This window comes from Hemitrygon akajei, unplaced genomic scaffold, assembly GCF_048418815.1.
Source record: "Hemitrygon akajei unplaced genomic scaffold, sHemAka1.3 Scf000161, whole genome shotgun sequence".
NCBI lineage: Eukaryota > Metazoa > Chordata > Chondrichthyes > Myliobatiformes > Dasyatidae > Hemitrygon > Hemitrygon akajei.
The window spans coordinates 705,552-718,362 of NW_027332047.1; the positions used below are offsets into that span (position 1 = coordinate 705,552).

The window sequence follows — 12,811 nt, forward strand, 5'->3', positions numbered from 1 at the left end:
TGGTGTCATCGGTTGACTTACCTGAGCGAAAAACAAACTAGAAAGCACCCTATGTCCTCTTGGGTGCCGGGATCACGCCACTTTTCCTGCCAATGGCATTGGTTCCAATGTGGATCATAATCACTGGCTATTCACCCTTCCACTTCGGAATGCTGTAAACTTAAACAGAGAAGTCTCTGTCATCCTGCAGCTTGGGAGGGAACATACCTGGACTCAATGTACAGCTGCAGTACTTAGATTAGAGCCAGTTAATCGTCATTGGCAATTGGTGTAGACAATGGTAAGCAGCATTATTCCCCAGTCTCATTGTTGTATCACCGGTCGGAGCAGTACATGAGTGACATCACTTCCAATGTTAATTCACGATTATCTCGTCAATGTTTGAACAAAGTGTTCTTGTTCTTTTGGGGGCACAGCAGCCGCCATCTCAGAAACGCGACACCCCACTGTCACGACCAGCAAGCTATTTGACTCATGTCAGACAGGTAAAAGGATGTTATGTTTTAAAGTGTGGCAATCATCGCGAACAATAGGATTGCATCATCACATTAACGGTTCAGTGAGGACTTCACGGAGATCGGATAGTCAGTATCAGGACTGATAGGACAATAATATTGGAAACGAGACATCACCTGCGATGGCAGGATGGTCGCCCTGGCGTTTGAAGTTATGTAAAGTCAGGCCCAAGTCCTGTTCTGTTAGAGTGAAGCTGTGTGCAGTAATGTTTTATCACAGTCTTCAAAGCGAGCATCTTACAATCCAAATGTTGCTCCTCTCAGACAAGGAGACACTAGATATCGACAAAGTGACAAAGAGGGGCACGGTTTGAAGCAAAGCCTGGTATTTTCAACCATTGACTAATAAGAGCCAACACTCAAACTAAGCAGAACCATTTGTTTATTGGTGTCCCAACTCACTGAAACAAAAATTTGCCTTTTGATTATTAATCAAATGACTATAACATGATATTATGCAATATTTGGTTAATTTCCCTGATGTGATTGATTTGTAAAGTGGACATTTGTCTACACCATTACAGTCTGGCGGGAAGCATGAAAGAGAGTGTCACATACAGATTTTCTGTGAAATATGTTCTATTTCCTTCACACAGTGAATCCAATTCCCCATAAAAATGGCACATACCCTGATCAAGCTTGCAAAGTGTGTAAACTTTTCCACATTACAACAGATCCACTGGCTTAAAACACTAGGTAAATAACTTATGCTGCGGTATGTCTGTTATCTTTGGTGTTACTGGTCAGATCACGGATCAATTTGTACAACTAGTATTTCTCTGATGCTGACCCTGTTATAACTTATAGCATCAGCTGGCACTGTCGTGTGGCGCATTAAACACATAACGCCGCTGGTGCAGTCAGTATCGAGAAGCTGCTTAAGTTCTTTCTGCATCCTCCAGCCACCCAAAGCACCGGCCATCTGCGGGATGGATGGAATTTGTGAAGAGCAGAATAGCAGTAAAACGTCTCAAATGTTTCAGAGTTAGAGGAACGCTGTCAATTTATCATGTGATTGGTCCATGATAGACCAACCATCTGTTAACATACACACACACACGTCTTGCCCTCCTTCTCTCCCCACCCTGCACACTCTTACCTCTCTGCACTTATCATAATGGTTTGGGGTGTAGTGAATTAATCCATCTATTTCCATTTTCTCCTCTTGCCCTCACTTTCTTGGGCACACTGATTTTTTGGGGGGCGGCAAAGGGAAAATTGAATTAATTCACACAACGACTGTGCCTCGCACATTAAACATTGACACACTGGAGAAAACGGACAGCTGGCAATTAATACAACTGACCTTCGTGCCTTTTTGATACAGGAGGAAATAAAAGTGAAGGAATCCTTGTGGTCATAGTGAGAATGTGCAAGGTATATAGAGAAGGTGCCCAAAGTTCATAATACATTTGTGACCTGGCACCAAGCGAGCGTCCTGACTAACTGTGCCTCGCTGCAGCTGGGGTTTTGACTACTTTCACTGTCTTTGCCATACCGATAATTTTCTGTCGAAGCTAAAATCTACAAAGTTCGGAAGTTCAAAATTCAAAGTAAAATTTATTATCAGAATACAAACATATCACCAGATACAACCCTGACTTTTTTTCCTGTGGGCATATTTTGCAAATTTATAGAACAGTAACGATAAACTGCAATCATTAGGAACAGTTAATGTAAACAAACTGTACAACTGCCGTTATAAATAAAGAGCAATAAATAACAAGCTTGAAGTAACAATACAACAGAGTCCTTAAATGGGTGTAGCAATCACCATTTCCTCAAGTTCCCGATGATTGATGGGTAGTAACTGTTCTTAGACCTGGTGGTGCGAGTCCTGAGGCTCTGGTACCTTATACCTGATGGCAGCAGCAAGAAAAGAGCATGGCCTGGGTGGTGAGGATCTTTGATGATGGATGCTGCTTTTCCACGGCAATGATTCATGTAGATGTGCTCGATGGTTGAAAGGGTTTCACCTGTGATATACTGGGCCAAATGCACTACCTTTTGCAGGATTTCCTGTTGAAAGGCATTGGAGTTTCCATACCAGGCTGGAATGCAGGCAGTCAGCACACTTTTCACCATGCATCTATTGAGGCTTGTCAAGGTTTTCGATGACATGCCGAACCTCTGCAGGATCCTGAGGAAGTGGGGGCGATGTGGTGCTTTCTTTGCAATAAATCCAAAACACAATAAAACAAAGTAATGCCCAGATGAATTTAAATCTAGCTTGAATGATTTGGATTCATGCTATCGCTTGGCAGTACAGCTGGAGCCCACCTTTGGCCATTTCTAAAAATGCTGGTGGAATGCAGCAGGCCAGGCAGCATCTATAGGAAGAAGTAAAGTCGATGCTTTGTACTGAGACCCTTCATCAGGACTAACTGAAAAAAAGTAATTTCTTATTATCTTGACTGTACTTCTTCCTATAGATGCTGCCTGGCCTGCTGCATTCCTCCAGCATAGTTTGTGTGTGTTGCTTGAATTTCCAGCATTTGCAGATTTCTTCGTGTTTGGCCGCTTTTGTCTGGATATTTCCATAGAGCTCAGATGTCAGACACTGAGAGATCGGGCAAGCCACCAGGCAGCTATGACACCTGAAACAGCACTGGGGCCACTGATGATGTGTGGAGGCACACACTCATCTAGAACTGTAGATGTTTAGGGTTTAAATCTAGTGCCACAGTGAAATCGACGAATGCTATTCTGTCCAGGAGGAGATAAAATTCTACATTTGAATGACTCACACTGTAACATTAAGACCACGTCTACTTCCCCGTAATGACAACAGATGATTCTGCCCATCTGCAGTGAATCGATTCCCCGTCAGCCTGAAACAGATGTAAAAATACAGAGGATGTAATACAGTGTCAATAACAACATCAAATATCGCCAGGAAACCCAGTGAATTTCAATGACATTAAACATTAATATAGATACTCACGTGATGTGCCTCAAACTCTTGCGTCGTAGTATCAGCCGGCGGAAAGATTCAGTGGATTTGTCTGTGAAGGAGTTTCCTCCAAGGTCCAACATTTTCAGTGAACTCATTTTGTTGAGAACGAAGCACAGGGACTTCGTGCAGGAATCGGTCAAACCGTTATTGTACAGACTGGGGATCAGAGAGATTAAGAAGAGTCAGATTAACCGTGTGTGTGTTTTTATATATATTCGCACTGAAACTAATATGTATGATAGAGTTAGTGAGTCTTGAGTCAAGGCACCATAAAAAGTGAAACAGACCATTCTTTCCACAACTCCGTGTCTTCTCACTTTGTCAAGACTGCTTCCAAAACTCCCTCCAGCAGTGTCTTGCTGGTAAGCACCATTCTCAGCTTTGTTACGAAGAATGAACAGCTCTGATGGGCAGAAGGGTGCAAGGTTGCCCATGTCCCCCTCCCCTGGGAGAATTACAAACCGTTACTGTTGCCAGGCTGTTAATGAGAGAGAAAGAGATGGAACAAAAACATATTGGGACTGGAACATTTGTTTCAGACAAGGGCGAGATAACACCGGGGGAGAGTGACCATATTATGACTCCTGTAAGACTCACGGCTCTCGGAGTCAGCAGGAGACACTCATGGAGTGAGCACTGTTTCAGATTCGCTCCATAACCTTTACTTTTTTTAACCTATGATCACCCTTATTTAACTTACTTTTACCTACACCAATAGATTCTTGCTACTTTTTTTTAACTTATCTTTAAGAGTTTATTGTGAATTTTTGAAGAAATGAATACAGAAATGGCTCTTAGATCTAAAGGGTGAGAACCTGGAAAAGATCCTAACGGGAACGGGAAGAAGAAAAAGACTGATCCTAAGTGCACTGAATTGACTTATGAAATATTATTGGAGATTTTAAATGAAAAATTTGAAGAACAACGACAAATTTTCAAACAAGATATAAAGGCTTTTCAAGATTATATGGATAAGACGGATTCAGTAGTTAACCAACAGCAAGTTCTAATCGCAACTTTGCAAGAGGACGCTCGGAAGCGAGACTTGATAATTGAAAAACGGGAGCAGAAATTACTTTCGATGATTAAACAGATGGAAACACTAAAAAAGCCAAGAGTGTCAACTTTGAGAATCGGTCCAGAAGACAGAACTTACGCATACTTGGTCTCCCGGAAGGTATCGAACAAGGGGACCCCTCGGAAGTACTTTGCTCAACTTTTAAAGGATGCGTTCCCTTCTGTATTCCCAGACAGTCCTCCGTTACTTGTTCGCGTTCACAGAATTATGCGCCGATCACCTAGTGCTTCAGCTAAACCACCGGTTGTAATTGTCCGATTTCATTATGTGCATGTTAAAGAGCAACTTATTCGTGTGGCTCGGCGTGTAGGGTTGGTCAAATTTCAAGAATTCAATTTTCGATTAGTGGAAGATTTTAGTCCAGAAGTAATGAAGGAAGGCTTCTTTTTAAACCTCTGATGTCCGAATGTTATCAGAAAAATCTAAAAGCTGCGCTCTTATACTCTGCGAAGCTCAGAATATCGCCTCCGAATGCACCATGGTGTGTTTTCCTTTCCACATCTGAAGCGAGAAGCTTTCTGAATGAGAACTTCCCTACTGCTACGGATTCTCATCTCTAATAAATGAGCGATTTTGATCGTTGCAAGATGGTTTTTGTTTCCAAAACTAGATTTTGTTTCTGGCTATTGGTGTAGGTTTACTCTATATTTTATACTTTAATTGAAGTTTTTTTTTCGACATACTAATCTTTTTATTTTACTTACTTCAACCACTGTACGTTATCTTTGGTCATTATTATTAATCCCTCGAAGGCGAATTTTGTTTTTTTACTAAGATGGCGGTTTCTTCTCTAAAATATTTTTGGCTTTTTATTTGATTTCGCCTTTTTTCTCTCTCGTCTTCTTCCTATAATGCATTAAATATCACAGTTTAATTTTTTTTTGGGTTTGTTTGGGTTTTAACCCGATTTATAAGTTACTAGTGACAAGATTCTTTTTGGGTTTTTTTTACGACCAATTATATTAAGAAGTTTGGTTTTAGTATAGTGATTTAGTAGCTGAGTAGGCTACGGTCAATTATGGAAAACTCTGAACATCCTCTACATAGCACCATCCAGAGACAGAGAAGCAGTTTCAGCGACAGGTTACTATCGATGCAATGCTCCTCAGACAGGATGAAGAGGTCAATACTCTCCAATGCCATTAGGCTTTACAATTCGACCGCCAGGACTTAAGAACTTTTTAAAAGCTATTATTAATGCTTTTTGAGATAGTGATTTAGATGCATACCATATTTTTTACTGAGTTAAGTATTGTATGTTATTAGTTTTGCTACAACAAGTGTATGGGACATTGGAAAAAAAGTTGAATTTCCCCATGGGGATGAATAAAGTATCTATCTATCTATCTATCTATTATTATTTAGAGTTTGGGTGGATCTTTTTTATCCTTTATATACGGACTTATCTTCTGCTGTTATGGGGGTAGATTTAGTTTCATTTCTCCTTTTTCCCAGCCTTTTCCTGGCTGGGGTGCTCTTTTCTCCTCTTGGGTGGGGGGTAGATTTTTTTATTCTAAATCTTATGTTCTTTATGTCAGTTTTTTTTAGTTTCTTCATTTGGGCTGAGATTAAACTACTAAAATGTCCGCGATGTCGTCACTTCCGGGTCCGCCCCCCCTTTTTTGTGTTCCTCTTCCGGTGCATGAGTTCATAATTTGGTTAACTCTTTATATACCAATGGGTTGATTTCAGAAATATGGTTCAGACCATTAATTTTGTCTCTTGGAATACTAATGGAATACCATCTGATTAAACGGAAAAAGATTTTCAAAGTATTCCAAAGACTTAATGCTCATATTATTTTTGTACAAGAAACTCATGTGAGGAAAGAGAATAATTATCACTTTTTTAGGTTTTGGTGGGATCAACAGTAGCATTCGAACTCGAATGCTAAAGTAAAGGGTGTTTCAATTTGTATTGACTCCTCTATTGCATTTGTCCAACACGATATCTTTTTGGATCTGAATGGTAGATTTTTGATAATTACTGGCTTACTTTTTAACAAGAAGGTTGCTATGGTTAATGTTTACGCTCCAAATGTGGATTGTCCCGATTTTTTAAAGTCCTTATTTACTTCTCTACCTAATCTAAATGGATATAAGTTAATAATGGGTGGTGACTTTAATTGTTGCTTAAATCCTTTGTTGGACAAATCTATATCTACTCAGACTTTACCTAATAAGTCGGCCACTTATATTAACTCTTTTTTGACTGATAATGGAATTTTTGATATTTGCAGATTTTGGCATTCTAAGGACAAAGAGTTTTCATTTTTCTCACATGTTTATCATTCCTACTTGAGAATTGATTATTTTTTTTATTGACTCTTGTTTTATTCCATCGGTAATTGGTTGTAATTATGATATTATAGCCATCTCTGACCATGCTCCATTAAAACTTTCTATTAAATTTACGGATACAGTTTCTAGTGCCAGAGAATGGCGTTTTGATTCTACCTTACAGCAAGATCCGGATTTTATTAAATTTATGAAGGAACAGATCGATTTCTTCTTTTCAACTAATTCCACGGATGATATTTCTTGCGGAACACTTTGGGATACTTTTAAAGCATATATGCGTGGACAGATTATCTCCTACTCTGTTGGTCTGAGAAAACGCATTAAGAAGGAAACTCTTTTATTGGTTGATAAAATTAAAGAGATTGACAAGAAATATTCGACTACTCCTAGTAAGGAGCTTTACAAACAAAGGGTTGAACTTCAAACGGAACATAGTTTATTACTTACATCTTCGATTGAAAATCAATTAATGAAAACCAGATCTGATTTTTATATACATAGTGATAAATCAAGTAAACTGTTAGCTAGTCAATTGAAGAATGCTTTGGTTAAACATCAAATTACTAAGATCCGTCAGCAGAATGGGGATCTGACAGTTTTCAATGATGAGATAAACAAATCATTTCAAGATTTTTATACCTCCCTGTATCATTCCGAATTCCCTTTTGATCATAATACCATGTGTGATTTTCTTGGGAAATTGAATTTTCCAAAATTATCATCAGATAATCTTTCAATATTAGAAACTCCTATTACGGATGCAGAAATTAAAGGGGTGGGGTTATTTCCTCTATGAATTCTGGGAAAGCACCAGGTCCAGATGGGTATACAGTAGATTTTTTAAAATGTTTTTCCGCTACTCTTTCTCCTAGTTTATGCAGGGTTTTTGAAGAAGCAATTAGATTGGGTAATCTGCCACAATCTTTTTATAGAGCTTCCATTTCTTTAAAATTGAAGAAAGATAAAGACCCTACTGACTGTGCATCCTATAGGCCAATATCTTTATTGAATGTAGATTCCAAGATCTTTTCCAAGTTACTGGCATCCAGGCTGGAGAAGGTCATACCCAAAATTATTTCGGAAGATCAAACTGGTTTTATTAAAAATCGCTATTCTTTTTTCAATGTTAGGAGATTATTGAATATTGTTTATACTCTTTCACATAGCACTTCAGAATGTGTCATTTCATTAGATGTGGAGAAAGCATTTGATAGACTTGAATGGCCATACTTATTTACTGTGCTTGAGAATTTTAATTTTAGTCCGACTTTCATTTCCTGGATTAAACTGATATATCATACTCCAGTAGCCTTGGTGCTTACTAATAATCAAAGATCTCCCTTTTTTCATTTATTTCGGGGTACTAGACAAGGCTGTCCTCTTCGTCCTTTATTATTTGATATTGCTTTAGAACCCTTGGCAATTGCTATCAGCGAATCACAGAACATTTTTGGCATTAATCGTGGGACAGATATACATAAGCTATCATTATATGCCGATGATTTATTATTATTTATTTCTGATCCTGAGAAATCCATTCCTGCAGTTATATCATTGTTGGCTCAATTTAGTAATATTTTCTGGGTATAAATTAAATCTTAATAAGAGTGAATTGTTTCCTTTAAATAGACAGGTTCCAATTTATGGAAATTTACCTTTTAAATTAGTTAATGACTCTTTTATTTACTTAGGGATTAAAATCACAAAAAACTGTAAGGACTTATTTAAGTTAATTTTTTACCCCTAATCGATCAGATTAAATGTTTGTTTACTAAATGGTCACCAGTATCTTTATCTCTGATAGGTCGGATTAATGCTATTAAGATGGTTATTTTACCCAAGTTTTTATATATATTTCAAGCGGTACCAATTTTTATTCCGAAATCTTTTTTTGCTAATGTTGATTCAAAAATTTCCTCATATATAATGGCAGAATAAAACTCCTAGATTAGGTAAAACATATTTACAGAAGGCAAGGAAGGAAGGTGGATTGGCATTGCCTAATTTTAGATTTTATTATTGGGCAGTTAATATCCGATATTTGATATGTTGGTTAAAGGATTGGGATATATCTTTTAGCCCTCATTGGGTGAACCTGGAAATTAAATCTGTACAAGGATTTTCACTGGGTTCTATTTTAGGGAGCTCTCTTCCCTTTGCTCTTTCTAAATTGCCGAAACGAATTGACAACCCGATAGTTAAACATACTTTACATATATGGTTTCTATTTCGGAAATTTTTTGGGTTGACTCAGTTTGATTTAAATATTCGTATTGTATCCGATTGCTTTTTTAAATCCTTCTATTATAGACCAAGCTTATTCAGCTTGGAAGACTAAAGGATTACTACGATTTTCCGATTTATTTTTGGATAATTGTTTTATGTCTTTTGAACAATTATCTAATAAATATAACTTGCCTAGATTTCATTTTTTTAGATATTTACAGATTCGGAATTTCTTAAATACTGAACTTCCTACTTTTCCAAATTTTGTGTCTTCAGGTATTTCGGAGAATTTGTTTGAACTAAATCCTTTTCAGAAAGGGCTAATATCAAAACTTTACAATATAATTATGAAGATACGTTCAGAGCCCTTCTATAAGATTAAAAATGATTGGGAAAGAGAACTTAACCTTACTATCCCTATTGAGAATTGGGATAAAATTCTTCAATTAGTTAATACATCATCTATATGTGCTAAACATTCATTAATACAGTTCAAGGTTGTGCATAGGGCTCATATGTCCAAGGATAAATTGGCTCATTTTTATTCCTATATAAATCCTATTTGTGACAGATGTCATTCTGAGATAGCGTCTTTAACTCATATGTTCTGGTCATGTCCGCTTTTGAAAAAATATTGGAAAGACATTTTTGATATTATTTCTACGGTATTGAACATTGATTGACAACCTCATCCTATTACTGCAATTTTTGGTTTACCAATGATGCACTCACTCCATTTATCCTCTTCTGCTTGTCAAATGATCGCATTTCTTACATTAATGCCTAGAAGATCTATTTTGTTGAATTGGAAAGAAATTAATCCTCCTACCATATTTCATTGGTTTTCTCAAGCTATCTTATGTCTAAATTTAGAAAAAATTAGAAGTGTTGTATTTGATATTTCTATTAAATTTGAAAAGATATGGAGACCATTTATTCAATATTTTCATATGATGTAATATGACCCTGTTCCAATCCTATTTGTTTTTTCCAGTTTCGATTTTATATATGTTGAGAGGATCGGAGTTGACAACACTGATGATTTTGTATTTTTGTGAGATATTATAAACAGCCCTTTTTTCCATTTTTTCTTTTTCTCTTTTTTCTTTTTTTGTTTTTTTTCCTTATTAGTTATTAGATTATTAGATTAGTTTTTTTTGCATATGTTTTCTTTTTCTTTTTTCTTGTTCTTTTTATATATATTATGATATACCTAGGTATGCCTTGTTTATTTGTTACTTGTATCGTCCATGATTTGGGAATACTCATTTATACTGTAACCATTGCTTATGTATTCTTTCATGTTCAGTTGAAATGTGTATGTTTGTAATCCCATTATCTATGTATCAATTTTATTTTGTTGATATTAATAATAATAATAAGATTGAAAAAGAAAGAAAGAAGACGCACGGCTCCGGAGAGGGCTGTTTACTTGGTACCATTCTGTTCATTAAAATTCCTCAGAGGACAGCCGGAGTGGGCTGGTTTGATGGACTAAGCCATTCAAAACTGATTGACACCTGAGACCCCATGAGTAGGGATAAAAGTGAGGTCTGGGGAGACCCCCCTCAGACACACCAGGAGACGCACCAAGAGACACACTAGTGAACACTGCTTAAGTGTTGGAACCCACGAGAAAAGTGTGGGGCATCGGAGACCGAACTAAGGATCGGTCAATTTTAACTCACAGGGTTTATAGCGAGGCCAGTGGTGGCTTGTGTGTGTGTCCACCCTTGCCTGGGTGACAAGTCCACCATAGAAGAGCGGTCTAGCTAAAGGACAGAGGGGTCACACCTGAATGGCCACAACAACACATCGACGGATCAAGAACGTAAAGGAAGGTTTGAGTGGCTGTCACTGTTTGATTGCTCTCTCTCTCTCTCTTTAACAATTTCAACACATCGACCAACAACTACCTCAGCCTGTATGAACTGAACTGAACTTTATACTTCCCCATGATACTTCATTATCCCCTAGACATCGATAGAGCTTGTTTATTATTGATTATTATTATACCCACACTTTTAGGTTTAGTTATTGCTAACGTGTATTATCTGTATATTTGCATTGCTGATATTGATTCGTATACTTTACTAATAAACACTATTTTGAAAATAGTACCAGACTCCAACTGATACTTCTAACTTTGCTGGTAAGACACTCAGTTACGGGGTACGTAACAGCTTGACAATCTGTAACTATTTCCATGGAACTCTGCCATTTTATGTAGGAAGAACTGTCTTGCAGTATTTATCTAGACCTTACTTTTCAATATCCAATTAGCCACTCTGTACCTCTTCTGTTCCAGGGAAAACTCATTGAGATTCCCGAGGCTTTCACTCCAGGCATCACCCCAGCAAGGGCACTTTCCTGTAGATCCTGGAATATGGAGAACATCACGAACCGCTGGAGGACTGAGATGGCCATACAGAGTCTGTGGTGGCATAGTTGCCATTTCTGATTGGCACACTGAATACGGACCAGCATCCCATCAACTTTCCCTGCACCATCTCCAGCGCTCAGACTTTCTCCCTTTCACACGATGACCAGAACTGCAGGAGCTCCAGCTGGGATCTGAGCAATATTTGATGAAGTTGGAGATGAACCTCATTATTTGGGTCATTATAATGAATGTCTCGAATAATGGCCAGTCGTCTATGGGCCATTTTAACTACGTTGAGAATGATGTTGACAGTCAGTTAAAAGTTAGGAACAAATCTTGTCACATTACTACTTACTCTAGTTCCTGTAGTTTACATTGGAGCTTCACCATCTCCTCAGACAGACGTGTCACCCCTAAGTCTCCGATATTGTTATCACCCAGTGACAGAAGCTTCAGGGAGCAGTTTTTTTTTAGAGCAATAGCGAGGTCCTCACAGATTGAATCTGTGAGAGCAACATCCCATAATCTGAGGGCCAGAGACGAAGATGGAAATGAATACACTTTAGTATGTAAGAAGGTTTTAATTTCACTTCCAATACTCTCCATATCTTATTGTAGACTGCATATTATTGATAGTAACACTGATCCACTCTCTTGAATGTAATTAAATTTCAGACACATTGTAAATGTAAAATATGACCTCTCCTTCGACTGACACTTACCGTAGTTTCTGTATTTTACACTCTGGGCTGATCAGAGGTCCAAATATCAGCTTCACCCCTGAATCACCCAAATTATTATAGTCCAGGGCAAGATCTGTCAGTGACGGGCTAGTAGCTAGAACGGAGGCGAGATACTCTGCACCAGATGCTGTGAGACCGATTCTACATAGCCTGCAGTTCAAAAAGAGCAAGTGCAACCCAATGCATATTTGTCAACATCATTCACTCTGAAGTCAAATTTTAAACAGATACATTCTACATTAGGCTTCAAGTTGTGAATACAGGGGGACGTCACGTGATGACGTAGGATCGAGACGCTGGAACCCAGCCCTCCCGTAAAAAATCAATAAATCAATACTTAAATGAAGAAAAATTAGCCAATGCTTTCATAAGGTTACTTATAAATTACTCTGGATTGTTTCAAGCTATGCCTCATAGACAGAGGACGAAGAAAAATACTACCACGAAGACAGCTGAAGTTCGAAAAGAATCAAGGCCTACTTCTACCGAAGAACCGCGGACTCAGGTACAACACGCTACTGGCGAAATGGAACAGGAAACTGCAGCAACATCGGCCATTTCGAAAGGAAAAGATCAACGAGAACTGCGCAAGCTTACAGGAGTGAGCATG

General features: G+C 38.0%; 1 protein-coding gene across 1 annotated transcript in view; it reads right to left on the reverse strand.

Annotated features, from left to right (window-relative positions):
- Positions 1-2,055: 2,055 nt before the first annotated feature.
- LOC140724100 (NACHT, LRR and PYD domains-containing protein 3-like) overlaps positions 2,056-12,811 on the reverse strand; it is a 29,751-nt gene continuing 18,995 nt past the window's right edge. The window contains exons 9-12 of the mRNA XM_073038586.1: positions 12,181-12,351; positions 11,814-11,984; positions 3,460-3,627; positions 2,056-3,346 (exon numbers count right to left, since the gene is read on the reverse strand). Of these exons, the coding sequence (XP_072894687.1) occupies positions 3,259-3,346; positions 3,460-3,627; positions 11,814-11,984; positions 12,181-12,351 (598 nt within the window). The 3' untranslated portion in view covers positions 2,056-3,258. The remainder of the gene's footprint in view (positions 3,347-3,459; positions 3,628-11,813; positions 11,985-12,180; positions 12,352-12,811) is intronic.